Raw genomic sequence first — 20897 nt, forward strand, 5'->3', positions numbered from 1 at the left:
GTGGATTTTTTTTTGACCAGTTCTATTCGTTAACCCTTTCTGTGTCATTATAACTGAAGCAGCTCAGCAAACTTCTTTGACATTCTACAACAGAGCACCAGAATTTCAGAAAGCTCCCGAGTCTACGTCACACTCGGAGAAGAAGGGGGAACCGAGGCAGGATGGCACCCAGAGCCTAGAATGAGCTAATCCACCGTCACACATGTACTTGCAACAAGCCAACACCATGTGATCTGAATCATACGTCTAGATTGATTTTGCCCAACTCAGTGTTGGGTTTGCCTTACCCAGCTTCAGCTGGCAATTCTCTGCCTCAGGGTCATGTTGTATTTGAGGCAGCGAACTCCACACCTCCACACAGTCCCATTCCCCAAAACATCATGAGCTACACCCCTAACATAGAATATGGGGACAGATATTCACCCCAAAATAACTTCCTGTAGACATGTTCTCTAGATACCCAGTATGCTATTCACTCTGTATAGGACTGCACTCTGAGAGTTATCCCTTTGAAACCAGTGGAAGAACAGGCACAGTTAGGCATTTCTGGACATCAGGAGAGTATTAACATCTGACCCTCACCTAATATGGTGGTGGGGGACATGTCTGTATGTAGACCAGATTAGATAGATAGATAGATAGATAGATAGATTCTGAACTGATATGTCTTAATATTTACTCTGTGCTTTTAAGATCCATGAAGAAAAAGGTGCCTAATGAGTTAAATCACCAGCCCTCTGCACTATGATGTAATGTTAGTCCAGAGTTTACACTGGTAAATTTACAGGCCCAAACTAAACTGATCATTCCAGGTTTAAATTGATACAAATGCCCACCCAGGAGGCTAACTAAATCAGTTTAAAAATGCAGCTTTAGTTAAATTGTTTTAAAAACCAGTTTTAGTTAAACTGCTGTAACTTCTGTGTATGGATGCGGCCACGCAGAATTAACTAACTCTTCTTTTTCTTTCCTTCTTTCCTTCTACCAAGAGTAGGACAAGAAGTAATCAGCTAAATTTGAAGCAAGGGAGATTGAGGTTAGGTATTAAGAAAAATCTTTCTAACTCTTAGGCTAGTTAAGCTCTGAAACTGTTTACATAGGAAGGTTGTGGAATCCCCATCGCTGGAGGTGTTCAGAACAGGTTGGGACAAACACCTGTCAGGGATGGTCTAGGTTTGCTTGGTCCTGCCTCGGCTTTTGAATTTGCTCCCCAAGCTTATCTAAAACAACCCAGATCAGATAACCTTTAGGTCATGGTGCAAATGCATAGCAGTGGGGGGTTCAATTTATCCTTTGGAGCCAGCAAGGCAGACAATCCCTGACCTTGTAATTCCTACTGCTTTTCACAATTTAAATGGTTTCTGATACATTTAATTTAGGGCTGATGATTAATCACAGTTAATTCATGTGATTAACTCAAAAAATTAATCATGATTAAAAAATTAATCACAATTAATCACACTTTTATTCGCATTGTTAATCAATAGACTACCAATTGAAATTTATTAAACATTTGGGATGTTTTTCTACATTTTCAAATATAGTGATTTAAATTACAACAAAGAATACAAAGTGTACACTGTTCACTTTATATTATTTTTATTACAAATATTTGCACTGTAAAATCATAAACAAAAGAAACAGTATTTTTCAATTCACCTCAAAGTACTGTAGAGCAATCTCTTTATTGTGAAAGTGCAACTTACAAATGTAGATTTTTTTTTTTGGTTACATAACTGCATTCAAAAACAAAACAATGTAAACTTTACACCCTACAAGTCCACTCAGTCCTACTTCTTGTTCAGCCAATCGCTAAGACAAACAAGTTTGTTTACATTTACGGGAAATAATGTTGCCCACTTCTTATTTAAACTGTCACCAGACAGTGAGAACAGGCATTCACATGGGACTTTTGTAGCCGGCAACACAAGATATTTACATGCCAGATATGCTAAAGATTTTTATGTCCCTTCATGCCTTGGCCACCATTCCAGAGGACATGCTTCCATGCAGATGACACTTGTTAAAAAATAACGCGTTATTTAAATGTGTGACTGAACTTCTTGGGGGAGAATTGTATATCTCCAGCTCTATTTTATCTGCATTCTACCATATATTTCATGTTATAGCAGTCTTGGAAGATGACTCAGCACATGTTCATTTTAAGAACACTCTCACTGCAGATTTGACAAAACGCAAATAAGATACCAATGTAAGATTTCTAAAGATAGCTACAGCACTCAAACCAAGGTTTAAGAATCTGAAGTGCCTTCCAAAATGTGAGAGGGACGTGGTGTGGAGCATGCTTTTTTGAAATCTTAAAAGAGTAACACTCTGATGCAGAAATTACAGAACCTGAACCACCAAAAAAAGAAAATCAACCTTCTACTGGTGGTATGTGACTCAAATGATGAAAATGAACATGCATCGATCTGCACTGTTTGGATTGTTATCGAGCAGAATCAGCGTGGGCGCATGTCCTCTGGAATGGTGGTTGAAGCATGAAGGGACATATGAATCTTTAGCACATCTGGCATGTAAATATCTAGTGACACTGGCTACAATAGTGCCATGGGAACGCCTGTTCTCACTTTCAGGTGACATTGTCAACAAGAAGCGAGCAGCATTATCTCCTGCATATGTAAACAAACTTCTTTGTCTGAGCGATTGACTGAACAAGAAATAGGACTGAGAGGACTTGACATTGTTTTATTTTTGAATGTAGTTATTTTTTGTACATAATTCTACATTTGTAAGTTCAACTTTCATTACAAAAAGATTGCAATAGGGGAATTGAAAAATACTATTTATTTTGTTTTTTTTACAGTGCAAATATTTGTAATCAAAAATAAATATAAAGGGAGCCTTGTACACTTTGTATTCTGTGTTGTAATTGAAATCAATATATTTGGAAATGTAGAAAACATTCAAAAATATTTAAATAAATGGTATTCTATTATTGTTTAACATTGTGATTAATTGCACGATTAATCACAATTAATTTTTTTAATTACATGATTAATTTTTTAATTGCGCAATTAATCACGATTATTTTTTTAATCACTTGACAGCCCTAATTTAATTTAAATAAATTGGCTTTTTGCAGTACTGTTACTATAACCTAGCCCAGAAATGACCAGATAATTGCAGATTTCTCTTAAATGCTCATCCCTTAGTTCTCCTAGCTCCATAGGATGATTCTCTAAGCCACCGCCAGGTTTGGAAAGATATTTAGGCACTTAACTCCCACACAAATTAAGGGGAATTAAGTGCCTAACTACCTGTTTACTTTTCATTCCTTCGGGGGAGTGGGAGGTGCGCTGGTGAAAAGGGAGAATGGAACACCCACTGCATTACACTGATTTAACAGGTACATATATCTAATTCCCCCAATCACCGTCACTTAAAAGTGATCATTAAAATCAGCTGTCTCAAGGCAGGCTGCTTTAGCTGCTAGAGCCCAGGCTAGGCAGCACTAAGCCTTGGTGTAATGCATTCAAGTCAAGTAGAGCTGCAGAAACCAGGTGTCCCTCTGGGTGCATAGAGACATCTCAGCAGATGGAGGCAGACCCTGCAAAGGGACCAAGGAAAGCAGACAGTGAAAACCAACTTCAGCTCCCCAAGCTCAGTCCACTTCTGTGCTGTGGTCGCCACTTCACGGTCAGGATTAAAAGTAAGTGCTGAAATCCTTAGGGCAAATCCTGAGGCTCTGATTCATTTGCTCAGTGTTTTCTCCAGTAAAACTCCCACTGAGCAGGATCAATGGGAGCTTTTCCTGAGTCTGGACTTCAGGATCTGTGCTTTTTTACTGTTGGGGTTATTGCTTAGCTAAATAGAGATGTTTCATTTTTGCTATCCCCTACAGTGAGAGATGGGGGCATTCAGTACCTTTTATGAGGCATTCATGGTGCATGGAAAATCCATGCAGATCAGGAAACAGCAGCCTCATCTGTCACTGTGGCATGGCCGTTAACTATGCCATTACTGTTCTGTCTCACTTCCTATTCTCCTCTTGATGTGTCTCCTACTGCCTCCTGTTATTGCTGTGCTGCAAGGCTGCAGAGAGGGGCTGGGAGCAGTGAGTTATGGCTACTACATAGCAGCGGGGACACAGCAGAGACTCAGTTTGCAGTTCCAGGCTCCTATCAGCTGGGCTGCACTGTGCAACCAGGGGCAGATGGATGCTCAGGGTTTGCTGGCCAGTCTGTGGGGAGCTGAGAGGGGCCAGGAAGGATTTTTCCCCTGGTTTAGATTAGCAGAGACCTTCTCTGCAGCATGGGGCACTTGCAGGTTTGAACTAGTGTAAATGGTGGATACTCTGTAACTTGAAGTCTTTAAACCATGATTTTAGGACATCAGTAACTCAGCCAGAGGTTATGGGTCTGTTACTGGAGTGGGGGGGTGAGGTTCTGTGGCCTGCAATGTGCAGGAGGCCAGACTAGATGATTATGATGGCCCCTTCTGAACCTAAAGTGTGTGAGTGACCTGTGCATGTGTCTGATGGGGATATTTCCTTTGTGCAGGGATCTGGTCAGATTCAGATCTGCCCTCTTTCCTGTGGCACTGATCATCCTGGGGGTAGATTGCAAACCATTTGCTTCCCAACCAATGGGACAGGACCTCAGCAACTCTGGTTCTCAGTGCTGTAGGGCAGGGTCTCTCCTCTTCCCTTCACCCCTGCAGGAGCCTGGGAGGGGAGCAGAGAGGAAGCTAAGATGAACCAACCTTTCCCTGAGCTAGGGAGAATGTAAGGCACAGACCCTCCCCCACTGCATGGATGTGGCAGAGCAAAGCAACATGAACCTGGAGCCCCCTCCTGCCCCCTCCCTCTCCGTCAGTTCCTGCTGCTTCCCCAGGCCCTGAAAGGAACGACTGAGCGATGGGAGCCTAGTTCAGCCTGGTGGATTTGCTGGGGAGTTTTCTTCTTCACCCCACAGATGTCTGTGCAGGGCCCTGGAGAACAAGGAGCCTGGTGGGAGAACAGTACAGAGGAGTGACCACTGTCAAGGGTCCAGGGATCACTGGGCAGATACAAGGTAGAGTGCCCTACCCCCATGGATGGGCAGAGGGCACAGAACAAAGAGTAAAGGAGGACTTGTGGCACCTTAGAGACTAACCAATTTATTTGAGCATAAGCTTTCGTGAGCTACAGCTCACTTCATCGGATGCATTCAGTGGAAAATACAGTGAGGAGATTTATATACACACAGAACATGAAAAAATGGGTGTTTATCATGCACACTGTAAGGAGAGTGATCACTTAAGATGAGCTATTACCAGCAGGAGGGGGGGGGGGAGAAAACCTTTTGTAGTGATAATCAAGGTGGGCCATTTCCAGCAGTTAACAAGAATGTCTGAGGAACAGTGGGGGGGGGGGAATAAACAAGGGGAAATAGTTTTACTTTGTGTAATGACTCAACCACTCCCAGTCTCTATTCAAGCCTAAGTTAATTGTATCCAGTTTGCAAATTAATTCCAATTCATCAGTCTCTCGTTGGAGTCTGTTTTTGAAGTTTTTTTGTTGAAGAATAGCCACTTTTAGGTCAGAAATCGAGTGACCAGAGAGATTGAAGTGTTCTCCGACTGGTTTATGAATGTTATAATTCTTGACATCTGATATGTGTCCATTTATTCTTTCACGTAGAGACTGTCCAGTTTGACCAATGTACATGGCAGAGGGGCATTGCTGGCACATGATGGCATATATCACATTGGTAGATGTGCAGGTGAATGAGCCTCTGATAGTGTGGGCTGATGTGATTAGGCCCTGTGATGGTGTCCCCTGAATAGATCTGTGGACGCAATTGGCAACGGGCTTTGTTGCAAGGATAGGTTCCTGGGTTAGTGGTTCTGTTGTGTGGTGTGCGGTTGCTGGTGAGTATTTGCTTCAGGTTGGGGGGCTGTCTGTAGGCAAGGACTGGCCTGTCTCCCAAGATTTGTGAGAGCGATGGGTCATCCTTCAGGATAGGTTGTAGATCCTTGATGATGTATTGGAGAGGTTTTAGTTGGGGGCTGAATGTGACGGTGAGTGGCGTTCTGTTGTTTTCTTTGTTGGGCCTGTCCTGTAGTAGGTGACTTCTGGGTACTCTTCTGGCTCTGTCAATCTGTTTCTTCACTTCAGCAGGTGGGTATTGTAGTTGTAAGAATGCTTGATAGAGATCTTGTAGGCGTTTGTCTCTGTCTGAGGGGTTGGAGCAAATGTGGTTGTATTGTAGAGCTTGGCTGTAGACAATAGCAGCAGGGTGTGGTCTGGGTGAAAACTGGAGGCATGTAGGTAGGAATAGTGGTCAATAGGTTTCGGGTATAGGGTGGTGTTATGTGACCATCGCTTATTAGCACTGTAGTGTCCAGGAAGTGGATCTCTTGTGTGGACTGGTCCAGGCTGAGATTGATGGTGGGATGCAAATTGTTGAAATCATGGTGGAATTCCTCAAGGGCTTCTTTTCCATGGGTCCAGATGATGAAGATGTCATCAATATAGCGTAAGTAGAGTAGGGGCGTTAGGGGATGAGAGCTGAGGAAGCGTTGTTTTAAGTCAGCCATAAAAATCAGCAAAGTGCATGTATCAGAGCTGCTTGAAACAGGGAACATTGCTTTTTTTAGGGGTGGGGGTGAAAACAATTGCAAATTCCTTTTGGATCCCCCATTTTCAGAGAGGAAACTACCAAGCCCTATTGAAAATCTGGCCCCAGTTTTGATTGCCGGACCTTCAGAAATCTAGCCCAGAGTTCCTTTGAAAATCTGTTTTTGGAAGGGCTTTTAAAAATGTATTAACTTCTTCTCAGTAAAGTAGCCCATGGGAATTCACTGATTGTATCAACAAATTGCCTAAAAATAACCCTGGTGGCACAGGCAGAGACTTGGGCTAACCACACAAGTATGCATCCATGGGGTTAGGTGGGATTGTGGCTGGGAGGTAGCCTGAGCAGCAGGGGGGACTGGAACAGTTTGCACAGTGGGGGTGCTGAGAGCCATTGAACCAAGCTGTAAACCCGGTGTATAACGGAAACCCCTTCAAGCCAGGGGGTGCTGCAGCACCCCCCGCACCCCTAGTTCCGGGACCTATGCTGAGTAGCCGCTAGTCAGCATGACCTGGAATTGTCCATTTGGCGATCTTCCACACTGATCTCTAGCATCTGCTCATGGCTACTGTCAGAGATAGGATACAAGACTGGATGTAAGAGTGGGCTGGTCGGATGTGAAAATTGCTACATTTCTTGTTTCTTACAAAGTTTGCAACATATTAATTACTTGACTCTGTAAGAGAATATAAATCCTCATTTCAGTTTGCTCTTTGGATTTTTAAAGCTAATTGGTTGAATATTTATTCTGGTTTAGCCATGCTTTATGTTCTAATTATTTTTCATAATCTCTTCTTAAAGTAGCTAAATGGCATGGAGAAAAGAAAATGGGGAAATCAAACGTCCATCACAGAATTCGTCCTCCTGGGTTTCAGGAATCTCCCTGGATTGCAGATTCTTCTCTTCCTGCTTTTCCTAGTGATCTACATTGTTACCATGGCAGGGAACATCCTCATTGTTGCACTAGTTGTGGCTGATCAGCACCTGCACACCCCCATGTACTTCTTCCTGGGGAATTTGTCCTGCTTGGAGACCTGCTACACTTCCACCATCCTGCCCAGGATGCTGGCCAGTCTCCTCACTGGGGACAGGACCATCTCATTTAGTGGTTGCATCATACAGCTTTATTCTTTTGGTTTCCTAGTGGTGACGGAATGTTTTCTCCTAGCAGCAATGTCTTATGATCGGTATTTAGCGATATGCAAACCCCTGCACTATGCAGCCCTTATGAATGGCAGGTTCTGTCTCCAGCTAGCAGCTGGCTCTTGGATAAGTGGCTTTCTGGCTATTACCATAATTATATTTTTGATGTTGCAGTTAACATTCTGTGGCCCCAATGAAATAGACCATTTCTTTTGTGATTTCATTCCACTGCTTAAACTGTCCTGCAGTGACACGCAACTGATTTCAATGGTAAGTTTATTCCTTTCCTTCTTTGATACATTTCCCCCTTTTCTACTAACGGTGGCATCCTACATATATATCATCGCCACCATCCTGAGAATCCCATCCACCACTGGGAGGCAAAAGGCCTTTTCCACCTGCTCATCCCACCTCATTGTGGTGACCGTTTTCTATGGAACCTTAGTCATTGTCTACATGCTACCAAAAAACAACACACTGAGAGACCTAAATAAAGTGTTCTCTGTCTTCTACACAGTCCTGACTCCTCTGCTCAACCCCCTCATCTACAGCCTAAGAAATAAGCATGTAAATATGGCCCTAAGAAAAGCTCTGACTAAGTTCACAGGATCAAATTCGCAGTAGGTGTAAACTGGTGTGTCTCCGCAGTAGTCAATGCAACTGTGCTGATTTACTCCAGGTGGTTATCTGGTCTGTAGTGATCGCCAGAATTCGACTGGGTATAATATCATGAGGATTAGTCAATCTGTTTTAAATGCTCTGATGGGGCTGCATGTTGATGGTTCCATACTTAAACCATATGATGCATCATAGGAGACTGTGAGGGTGTAGTGAGTTCTGTGGCAGCTTCTTCAAATTTAGTGCCTGTGTCTGGGGTGCGGGGCCATGGGAGTCTTTGGGGTGCCGGCTTCTTGTAATACAACTAATGTCCCACCTTCTCCCTCAAAGTGGAGAATCTGAATGGGGGTAGGCAAATCTGACCAAATTGCATAGGATGAGATCTATGCCAAGACTGAGTATACTGAAATATATAACTAGGTGAAAAGGTAATTGACCTGATGGATGTCCATAGTGTCTGTATATGTAGCATTTTAATATTCTGTCAAATTTCCATTAAAAATGAAAAAAATAAAGTATCTCATTTGTTGTCTCTTTCTTTTAATGTATCCCTCACAGACTGTGAAGAGACATGCATTCATTATCAGATAAGTTGGCCCAATAAAAAGGTATTTCCTCACATATGTTGGTGGAAGGAACAAGAATTTGAGCTACACAGAGCTTTTCTTCAGGTTGTTCTATGAAGTCATTTTCAGATATTGGTTCTGGCGAATGGTCAACAAGCAAAACAAACACACACAACCCAAATATAGTATCTTCCTTCTTATCTATATTATCAGATTCCAGAATTGTCACTCAGAAGCCTAGAATGTCTATTGAGTCAGTGCGAAGGGATGGAAACAGCCACAAGATTGGTAGAGAACTCTTTTTGTTTGAAATATAACCACGTTCAGTCATCACTGGTGTTCACGGTCTGGTCTCATCCCATTTTTAAGTTCTCAGACACTTTCAGCTTTTTTTACACATAGGACTTCATGAGAGCATAGGATTTCAACTACTAGTCTGCAAATAATCCATCAGTTCAAACCATTGTCTACTCCCACAAGCTTTTAGCCCGTAGTGTACTTGTCTAAACTGAAGGCTTTTGCTTAAATATCAAGAAGTGCCAACCTAGCTGTAAGTAAAATACAAGATCAAATGTCTCCTAACACCTATGTTTTGCCCATCCAGATGTCATGGGCTTGATACAAGAATGACTTGGTGGAATTCTCTGGCTTGTTCTGTGCAGGTGTAAGTGGGGGAATAGTCCCGCTCTTGTGGGGAACTTTCCTGGCTTCTGCACTACCCCAGTGAAGTGAGCTAGTGAAAGGATCTGAGTCCTCGCTCCCACTTCCTTTACCCAGTGGCCTCCCTGCCCTTGAGGACTCCCCTGTCTGGCAGAGTCCTCGTACGCCCAACAAGGCTGGGCCCAGGATTCCTGGGGGGCTCGACCCCCAACCCTGCTGTGGTCACCTAGGACAGGGGCTAGGGTGTCCCCACTCCGGGGTACTCTCTCTGCACTGAGTACTTCTCTGACCCACTGACCATTACATACAAGTTAAAGCAAATGCAAGTTATTTAATCAACAATTAATTTTAAAAAGAATAAGGAATAATGGGAAAGGTTAAAGGAAACACATCAGCCCGCTCTGTGGCAGGGAACATCACAAACAGTGTCTCTGGAACATCAGGGCAGTTCACAGTCTGTCCCTTGTAAGTCCCAGGCCTTCTTCTCAGGCCCTGGCTGTGCTGCAGGGAAGCTGTGGGTTGGACACTTGCTCTGGTGGTGGCCACAAGCTCTCAGGCTCTAAGTGGTAGGACCCTTCTTCCCAGCGTCGCCCCCATCCTGTCAGGGTTATGATCCAAGCCTGGCCTGCAGAGCCTCTTGGCTGAGGCATCTCCCTGTGCTGGGCCCGCAGCCCAGGGTCCCCCTCGCTCTCCCCAGCTACTCACCGCACCCAGCTCCGTACTGCTCCAGCCCCAGCTCCACCACTCGGTCTCTGCACAGCTGCTGCTCTGCCTCCAGCTCCCTGGGCTGCTTCTCTGGCCCCTCTGGCTCTGGTTGCTGCAGCTCTGCTCCCAGGACAGGGTCTGCTCTCTCTGGTCTGCTTTTTTGGTCCCTCTGGATCTGGCACAGCTCTGCTGCCCAGCTTAGCTTGGGCCCCTGCTTTCTCCTCAGCTCGGCCCCATTCTGTCTGACGCAGGCAAATCCAGCTCACATGGAGGACGGGACCACCCTGGCCTCCTGACTGCCTGATTAGCCTGCTTGCCCTGTTATTCAGGCTGACCTGGAGCATTGGCCTCTCCCCATTGTTCCTGAGGGCTGTCAGTCTCAGGGTACTGATTCCTCATCAACCCTTCCCCCTTTTTAGTAGTGGAAGCTAGCCAACCTAAACACCCCCACTGAATGTTAGTAAGGGGGCAACAGTCCCCTTACACAGGGGATGAGTCATGCTGGTCTTTGCTTCTGCTAAAATCAATGGATGAAACCCTGGTCCCATTGAAGTTTGGTGTCATTTGCTTTAACGGGGCCAAGTTTTTGCCCTGTGAATCTACCACCCACTGGCAGGAACATGCCCAGTTGAACACTGTATGGGAGTGACAGGAGAATCCAAGCCAGGTGCGACTATGCTGCGCTGGCTTTGCAATGGTGTTTTTTGTGCAAATATTTTTGATTCAGTGCTTCCCAGTGAGGGACGGTCTGCAATGGTCCAGGCAGGAAGGCGGAGATGGCTCAAGATAATTCCCTCATCAGCTTCCCCTTAAGGGTAGTTAAGGGAAAATACTCAAACTATGGGCTCTGCTGTCTCTGGGTTGGTCCCGCACAGTCTGCAGAGCTGGTTTGATTAGGAGGGACGAAAGCCTAACAAGACTTGAAGAAGCCTCCAGGGTTTGAAAGGAGAGTCTTTTGGAAAGGGGCTCTGTAGGGGAACAGCAGGGCTCTCTAAAGCAGCTAGGCTTGCCATTACAGCATGGCATGACTTCAGGTAAAACAGACATGCATACAGTTGCTTTCTGTTTTCAAATCCTTTCTTATCTAACATTTTGTTCCAACTGCTGAATAAAAGTACTCTATTTTAAGGAAGCTACTAGTCACAGGTTCCCAGAGGGAGGAAATTCAGATGCCAAAAACCTAGTGGGACTTCCATGGTGGTAACCCATTGCTATGCCTGGGGTAGCCTGACCCTGGTCCTGGTCTCAAGGGTACGTCTACACTGCTGCTGGGTGTGTGCTTCACTACCCTGTGCTCTAGTTAGCTCAATAAAAATAGAAGTGAGGATACCATTGCAGGGGTTTCAGAGCAGGCTGCACAAGGGAGTACATATCTGGGGGGGTCAGTGATGCTATCCTCTCCTTGCTTGTATTTTTAGTGCATGAGCTGGAGCACAGCTAGAATCATAGAATATCAGGGTTGGAAGGGACCTCAGGAGGTCATCTAGTCCAACCCCCTGCTCAAAGCAGGACCAACCCCAACTAAATCATCCCAGACAGGGCTTTGTCAAGCCTGATCTTAAAAACCTCAAAGGAAGGAGATTCCACCACCTCCCTAGGTAACGCATTCCAGTGTTTCACCACCCTCCTAGTGAAAAAGTTTTTCCTAATATCCAACCTAAACCTCCCCCACTGCAACTTGAGACCATTATTCCTCATTCTGTCATCTGCTACCACTGAGAACAGTCTAGATCCATCCTCTTGCATTCAAGTTGCAATGGGGGAGGTTTAGATTGGATATTAGGAAAAACTTTTTCACTAAGAGGGTGGTGAAACACTGGAATGCGTTACCTAGGGAGGTGGTAGAATCTCCTTCCTTAGAGGTTTTTAAGGTCAGGCTTGACAAAGCCCTGGCTGGGATGATTTAACTGGGAATTGGTCCTGCTTCGAGCAGGGGGTTGGACTAGATGACCTTCTGGGGTCCCTTCCAACCCTGATATTCTATGATTCTATGATTCTTTGGAACCCCCTTTCAGGTAGTTGAAAGCAGCTATCAAATCCCCCCTCATTCTTCTCTTCCACAGACTAAACAATCCCAGTTCCCTCAGCCTCTCCTCATAAGTCATGTGTTCCAGTCCACTAATCATTTTTGTTGCCCTCCGCTAGACTCTTTCCAATTTTTCCACATCCTTCTTGTAGTGTGGGGCCCAAAACTGGACACAGTACTCCAGATGAGGCCTCACCAATGTCAAATAGAGGGGAACGATCATGTCCCTTGATCTGCTTGCAATGCCCCTACTTATACAGCCCAAAATGCTAGTGCTGATATGTCTACAAGAGCTGCCAGTCATATCCCTGGCTGCTGTGCAGATGGATCTTCAGATGGTGAGAACTGTGAGATTCCACCCTGAGGCAGGTCAGAGCATGGGCCTTGCAGGTGTGCTCCCAGAGAAACCTGAGGGGCAGCCAGCCCCATAACTGTGACAATGGGATTTTCCAAGTTGCTCATTGGAATTAGGAGCCCAAAGCCCACTGGGTACAAAAGAGAGTTGGATGACTAACTTCCTTAAGCTCGGTGGAAAATCCCAACCTTTGCATACAATGTAACTGGCACTATGTTTTCTAGTGCTGCAACTTTCTGCCTTTTCACTTGGTCTCCTGCCCTGCAGTGGGATGCACAGAAGGGAAAACAGGAGGTGGATTTCTCAAGGCTTGTGGTAAAGGCTCAGCTGAGCCCAGACACAATAGGAATGGTTCTTAGATGTCCCGGTGAGGTTTGGGGTCCCATCATGCTGGTTCTTGAATACAAGTGAAATTAAAAGGACCCATCTGAAAAGGGTAAGGCCTAAAGCTCCAATCTCAGTAGCTGATTCCATGTCAGCGGGTCCCTGCAGTTCCATGTACCCAACTAAGATCAATAGAGCACTGATGGGAAGAGTTTGTAGTGGGGGACTGTTGTAAACACTCAGAGAGAACAGACCTCCTGGGAAACAGTGCGTCATGCTCTCTCCCAGCCATGCATACTCATCTGTCTCTCTTCCTATCCCCATTCCTACTCACCTATCTATCCCCATGCATATCTACCTACCTACCTGTTCTCCTGTATACTTATCTATTTAGCCCCATACATACTCCTATATCTACTTATCCCCATACAAGTGTTATGTCTGATCTGACTTTTTCAGTCTATTATCTACTAGAATTTTTTTTGTGTTTGACAAATAACTGGGTTTTGGATAAACTGGATTCTTCTGCAGAAATCCTTCATTATTTATTATCATCACCATTATTGTTTATTATTAGTGCCTCACAGGACCCAGACAGGATTGGACTGTTTGTTCCAGGTGCTATTCAAACATAGAAAGAGAAAAGTCCTGCCTTGAAGGTCTTCGTGGTATGTCTGCACGGCAGCTGGAAGCCAGCCTCCCAGCCTGTGGAGATAGATGTGCGCTACCAGGGCTTGAGCTAGCATGCTTAAACTAGCAATGTGGTTGTTGCAGCGGTGGTGGGGGCATGGGCTAACTGCCCATGTTTGGACCCACCTGAAGGAAAATTGGGATTTGGGGTAAAATAAAATTTTCATGGTGTCTGTTTTCCTCAAAGAAAAGATTTTTCCTCAAAAAAAGAGAGGAAAAAAAACATCTCTTGTGTACTGGGCTGAGCTGGGAGTGGAGATCAGCTTCTTGGCCACCATTTTGCTCTTCTCAGCCTGGAATAGATAAGTCACCTAAGGTCTGAACAGTAAGTGTGCCCTGCCATGCCAAAGGCTAGGGGAAAGAAATGTCCTAGGACCTGCACATAGCTTGTCATTGGAGCTTCTCCATCCAAAGGAAGATATCTCTAAGGAGATGTTGATATCCTTAGATTGGTGTTTGGTTGCTCAGCCTAATATCCCTACACAGTGTGGGTGAGATTTTCAAAGCCATCTGTGGGATTGATCTATCAATCTGTCTGTCTGTCCGTCTGTCTGCATTAGGTACCTATATAACCCTCATCACTGCAGTATCCAAGCGCCTCACAGTGATTTGATACACAAGGACTCGATGTAATGGAATTTCTCAGCTTGTCTGTTTGTTGTTCCTCCTGTCTGCTTGCAATGCAGTAACGTCTGAACACCACATCTGATCCAGTCGAAAACTTCAGGGAATGTTCTAGGACTCAGTGGGCAGAATTGTATTGCTGTTGGATGAAAATTGGAAAGCACAAAAGGGGAAAATGGGGGATACACAGAGTTCTGGCCTCTGGTTAGCAGACCCATCCTCTTTAACTAGGGCTTGGTCTACACTTAAAAATTAGATCAACCTAGCTTCATCACTCAGGGCTGTGAAAAATTCTGAACCCTGAGTGACGTAGCTAATTTGATCTAACCCACAGTGTATGCACAGCTAGATCCATGGAAGAAGTCTTCTGTTGACTTAGCTACTGCCTGTCAGAGAGGTGGTTTAAGTACATCAATGGAAACACCTCTTCTTGTCAATGTAGCAAGCAACTACATGACAACTCTACAGCAGCCACTTCAGTAAATACTCAACTGAAGCAAATGGGAATTGGACTCAGTAAGAAGGAGGAAGGAATGTGACTGAATATGGAGTAAGGATGGCATGCGTAAGAACCTCAAGATCTGACACTGTGGAAATTTAGATGGATGGATGGATAGATAGCCAGATAGATGTATGCAACAGGAATAATAAAACCACATAATAATTTTGGTAACAGATAAACAAGAATCAGGGTCCCATAGAAGATGGTCACCACAATGAGGTGAGAGGAGCAGGTGGAAAATGCCTTGTGCCTCCTGGTTGCGGAAGGGATTCTCAGGATGGTGGCGATGATGCACATGTAGGAAGTCAGGGTTAATAGAAATGGGCCCAGGGCTATTAGGGAGGAGAGTATGAAAGCCAGAAGTTCTATCAGTTCAGTGTCACTGCAGGAAACATTTATCAATGGGGCCAAATCACAAAAGAAATGGTCATTTTCATTGGGGCCACAGAAAATCAAATGGGACAACAAACATATAATTATGGAATTAATTACGCAGCAGATTGTCATATAATCATAGAATATCAGGGTTGGAAGGGACCTCAGGAGGTCATCTAGTCCAACCCCCTGCTCAAAGCAGGACCGATCCCCAACCCAGATCCCTAAATGGCCCCCTCAAGGATTGAACTCACAACCCTGGGTTTAGCAGGCTAATGCTCAAACCACTGAGCTATCCAGGAGCCAGTCATGAAAAATAAGCAAAATCTGCTATTCATCATCATTGTATAATGCAGAGGTTTACATATTGCTAAATACCTATCATAGGACATTGCTGCTAGGAGGTAACATTCTGAATCTGCAAGGCAACCAAAGAAATAATATTGTACAAAACAGCCGGCAATAGAAATGGTTCTGTCCCCAGTCAGGAGACTGGCCAGCATCCTGGGAAGGATGGTGGAGGTGTAGCAGGTCTCCAAGCAGGACAAATTCCCCAAAAAGAAGTACATGGGGGTGTGAAGGTTCCGATCAGTCACAATTAATGCAATGATGAGGATGTTCCCAGCTATGGTCACAATGTAGATCATCAGGAACAGCAGGAACAGAGGGGTCTGCAGTTCCTGGGGACTCCCGAATCCCAGTAGGATGAATTGTGTGATGGACGTTTGATTTCTCCATTTAGTGTTTACCATGGGTCTGATTTCCTAAGGACAAGGAAATGAAATGGAAAATGTAAGTGAATAATACAGGCAAAAATCTCAATTGCCATCCATACATTTTCACAGAACAAAGTGATTTTTTGTAAAGGGTAACTGTCGAAATTCTCTTGCCATGTGTATTGTACTCCAGAATAAATATTGGTGAAATCGTTGACAGAAACCTCATAAATTCGAAAGAAAGAAAGAAAGAAAGAAAGAAAGAAAGAAAGAAAGAAAGAAAGAAAGAAAGAAAGCATGCTGTCAAGGTTCCTTCCCCACTCTGAACTTTAGGGTACAGATGTGGGGACCTGCATGAAAGACCCCCTAAGCTTATTCTTACCAGCATAGGTTAAAAACTTCCTCAAGGTTCAAACTTTGCCTTGGCCTTGAACCGTATGCTGCCACCACCAAGCATTTTAAACAAAGAACAGGGAAAGAGCCCACTTGGAGATGTCTTCCCCCAAAATATCCCCCCAAGCCCTACACACCCTTTCCTGGGGAAGGCTTGATAAAAATCCTCACCAATTGGTACAGGCGAACACAGACCCAAACCCTTGGATCTTAAGAACAATAAAAAATCAATCAGGTTCTTAAAAGAAGAATTTTAATGAAAGAAAAGGTAAAAGAATCACCTCTGTAAAATCAGGATGGTAAATACCTTACAGGGTAATCAGATTCAAAACATAGAGAATCCCTCTAGACAAAACCTTAAATTACAAAAAGACACAAAAACAGGAATATACATTCCATCCAGCACAGCTTATTTTACCAGCCATTAAACAAAAGGAAATCTAATGCATTTCTAGCTAGATTATTTACTAACTAACAGAAGTTGTAAGGCTGCATTCCTGATCTGTTCCCTGCAAAAGCATCACACAGACAGACAGACCCTTTGTTCCCCCCCACCCTCCAGATTTGAAAGAATCTTGTCCCCTCATTGGCCATTTTGTGTCAGGTGCCAGCAGGGTTACCTTAGTTTCTTAACCCTTTACAAGTGAAAGGATTTTGCCTCTGGCCAGGAGGGATTTTATAGTACTCTATGCAGAAAGGTGGTTACCCTTCCCTTTATATTTGTGACACATGCCTTACTGAAACTCAATATCCAGATACACTTCAGGCTGGAAAGCTGATTAATATTTCATAGCCCATCAACACTGTCATACGCTTTCCCTGATATATAGGTAAGAATATGACTGACTCATCGTTATCATCTTAAACTATGAGAACAGAGAGAAGTATGTAGGACCTGGCTCTCTTTCCTTTGTAATACGATGATGTTCATCTCTTGTGTCAGCCTTTCATTTACATTGATGTGCATCAAGTCTGACTGGGACTTACAATACAGTAGTGGCTGGGGCATTGGAGTTGGGCTGAAGACTGCTGGATGCTTTTCACAGCTTCCCTGGTGACATTTTTTTTTAATTTGATTTTTTTTTCATCTTGAATATAGGATTCTTTTTCCTTTTAACTAGAGTGACACATTCTGAAGTCCCTATTCTGACTCACTCCAGAAATGCCTAAAAATGGCGTGTCTGTCCTATTGGAAATTCTGACGTTTCAGATTTCCTTTTTGTTCCTCTGTTGCGAAGAACCATCAAGATTTTGAAATTCACCATGTAATGAAAATTGCAAAATATTTAAAATTTTCAATATTTACATCAGCTGGATTTTATAGAAACATGTATCAACCAGCTCTACTCATTTCTTACTCTTACTCAATTAAAAATTACATTTGAGGAAAAACAAAGTAAGGACGTCAGGATTTGGGGTCAGATTTGAATAGGAGTCAGGTATGTAGGTGTGATGTTATCTGATTAAAATATGACCTTATAGATCATTGTTTCAACCACTGTTATATATTTGCAGCGAATATTGTACAAAGGTTGTCAAGTGAGGTGTCTATGAAAAGGTTATGATTTGCTGGTTATGATTATGCTATGTGTGTGCATGTATCATTTCTGTATGTGAAGTTATAACTATTGACTCTATACTTGGATTTCAAATGTTTGCTCCTGGAGTACCGCCCACAAGGTAGCTAGCCAGCACATCTTGGAGGGACTATTCAAATTGAGTGGCCCATTGAAAGAACATTTAACTGACAATGGACCATGGGAGACACCTATCTACATTTAACGGAATTTCCTGCTGTGACTAGGCAAAATGCATGGGCAGGGGACTTCCCCACATGACTCCAAAAGTCATCTTGTTGCTGTAGTTTTCCAAAATAAGAACAATGGAATGCCCTCCACATGGCTATAAAAGGCCTTGGAAACACCTCCATTTTGTCTTCAATCCTTCTTCAATCCTTACCTCTGGGAAAACTTTACTACAAACTGAAGCTCTGAACAAAGAACTGAATGACCCATCCAAGCTGTGGATGTACTCCAGAGACTTGACTTAAGCCAGCAGTTTATTCCATCACTGATACAAGCCTGAACCAAGAACTTTGCCATTACTGTATGTAATTGATTCCTTCAACCAATTTTAACTCTCTTCTTTCTTTCTTTCTTTCTTTTCTTTTTCTTCAAATAAAACTTTAGATTTTAGATACTAAAGGATTGGCATCAGCATGATTTTTGGGTAAGATTTGAGTTATATATTGACCTGGGTATGTGGTTGGTCCTTTGGGATCAGAAGAACCTATTATTTCCTGAGTCTGGTTGTAAAGAACCATTCATCTATGAATCCAGTGTTTTTGCTGCTGATATAAGGACTGGAATGCCTGAGGAAACTGCCTTTATGTTTTCTTGTTAGCCAGTGTGGTGAAAAAGGAGTTTATTTTTGTGACTGGTTTGGTATATCTTATAAAAGAATAACCACCAGTTATGGGTTGTGTTTTGCCCTATTTCTCAGCAGTTCATCCTGAATTTGGCATCCTCAGTTCTGACCTACTAAGGCACGATTACAGTAGGTGCTTTTGAAGTCATAAAAATGATCACAGAAATGTAGGACTGGAAGGGACCTCGAAAGGTCATCTAGTCCAGTCCCTTTCACTGAGGCACAACTAAGTATTACCTATACCATCACTGAGAGGTTTCTGTCTAACCTATTCTTAAAAACCTCCAAGGACAGAGATTCTACAAAGTCCCTAGGTAATTTGTTCCAGTGGTTAAGTACTCTGACAGCAAGTTTTTTCTAATGTCCAACCTAAATCTCCCTTGCTGCAATTTAATCCCATTGCTTCTTGTCCTGTCCTCAGTGATTAAGGAGAACAACTTATTAAACTCATCTTTACAACACCTTTTATGTACTTGAAGACTGTTATCATGTCCCCCCTCCCTCCAGAGTCTTTTCTTCTCCAGATGAAACAAACCCAGGTTTGGGGTTTTTTTTTCAATCTTTCCTTGTAGGTGACTATCTGCATCTTTAGGCACCAAAATAACTTGTCCAATAATGATCAGTGACAAGTTTTTACTCTTTGTACTTTGATTCACAGAACAGAAGGGAAAGTAATTTTCTTATGATTGTGTTAGTATTCTCTCCGGTCCCCAGATGTCTAACACATAAGATCTTACGATACTTTTACTTTGCTAGTCCCACTAAACCTATCTCTCCCAGCTGTTTGCTGTGTAAGTTATCCAAGCTTTATCTCCTTTGCACTCACTTTGATTCACCTCTGAATTTGCCCCACTGTATTCAACAATGTCAAAAATTAAGCAAAGCAAATTTGTCCACATGTAGCATAAACACTACGGAGAAAAAAGAATTACTTAGAGCACCAGTATAATAATGATGCTAAAGTGTTCAAGATACATCTTAGATTGGCCATAAATAACATTTTTGGAGAATGATGTCCACTTGGCCATCCTATAATTTCCTACAGAAGTTGATGGAAGACCTATAATTTGACGTGTTTAGAATTAAACTACACAAGTCTCAATAGCAGATTATTTGAGACAACCATGCATTGTTCATGTTCCAGTATACTTTGTCTTCTTAATGCTATGATCCAGAACTTAAAGTACTTACTCTGGGGTTTTCAAAGGAGCCTAAAGAGTTAGTATCCAAAACCTATTTAAATGTAGGTACCTAACTACCTTAGGCCCTTTTATAAAATTCCTGCATTAGCCCTAATCTACATGAGAAAGTTACACCACTGAAACTTACGTAGATTTTGTTTGTTTGTTTTTTTAGTGGTTAAACTGGTGAAACCCCTAGGGATACTTTCTTATTTTGGTTTGTGTGTCTTATTTCGTTTCAGTTTAAGTAGTTTACTAATTGATTTAAGTTAAAATGAAATATGCCAGGTTTAAACCAAAATCAGAATGTCCACATCTTGACTAAGGAACATAGGAATTGCAAGGCTGGATCAGAGCCATGGTCCTGTCTCTGACCAGAACATTGTTTCAGAGTACAGTGAAAGAAACCATGCAATAGGCAGATGAGGGATAATCTGTAACCCAGAAAGGTATCATTCTAATGATTTGGATCGATTTAAACTCTGAAGAATGAGATTTTATATCCCCTTTAAAAATTCTTTCTTTTTAAAAATTCTAATAACTATTATAACTTTGGATGTTGTTTTAATACATATGAACATCCTCTTTTACTCTTTAAATTCCTGGCTTCAATAACTTCCAGTGGCAATGAGTCCCACAGTCTAATTACACATTATGTGAAGAGGTATTTCCTTTTATGAATTTTGAAATTTGCCACCTTTCAATTTCATTGAATGACCTCTTGTTCATGTGCTATGACACAGGGAGAACAGAAGTTCCTGATCTCCCTTCTCTAGGCCTTTCATAATTTACAATGGATGCCACTTAATAGCAATCCTAATAGTAACAACTTTCGTTTAATAGCAACTTTTTGCTGGGCACAAATTCCTTCCCATTGACTGTAAAGTTAATGGCATATGGATATTGGCAGCAGATATGCTGCTTAACAACTTTTTTGGAAGAAAGACCCCGGCTGCAGTCAGGTTTCTGAAGCTGCAGTCAGGGAAGGCAAGGCCCAGGGCTTTGTTCCCT

At 43.0% G+C, this 20897-nt stretch overlaps 1 protein-coding gene and 1 pseudogene across 1 annotated transcript; one reads left to right on the plus strand and one right to left on the minus strand.

Moving 5' to 3' along the window:
• LOC102944476 overlaps nt 1-16188 on the minus strand; it is a 35431-nt pseudogene extending 19243 nt beyond the window's left edge.
• LOC102944030 (olfactory receptor 11A1) lies at nt 3450-8820 on the plus strand. The gene is made up of 2 exons (XM_007070600.4): nt 3450-3673; nt 7386-8820. Exon 2 carries the CDS (start codon nt 7395-7397, stop codon nt 8346-8348), a length of 954 nt encoding a protein of 317 aa, XP_007070662.2. The 5' UTR covers nt 3450-3673; nt 7386-7394; the 3' UTR covers nt 8349-8820.
• Nucleotides 16189-20897: the final 4709 nt, after the last annotated feature.

This window comes from Chelonia mydas, chromosome 13 (assembly GCF_015237465.2).
Source record: "Chelonia mydas isolate rCheMyd1 chromosome 13, rCheMyd1.pri.v2, whole genome shotgun sequence".
Classification (NCBI taxonomy): Eukaryota; Metazoa; Chordata; order Testudines; family Cheloniidae; genus Chelonia; species Chelonia mydas.

Coding starts and splice junctions, on each gene's coding strand:
- LOC102944030 (XM_007070600.4), top strand. CDS start 7,395: ATGGAGAAAAGAAAATGGGGAAATCAAACGTCCATCACAGAATTCGTC.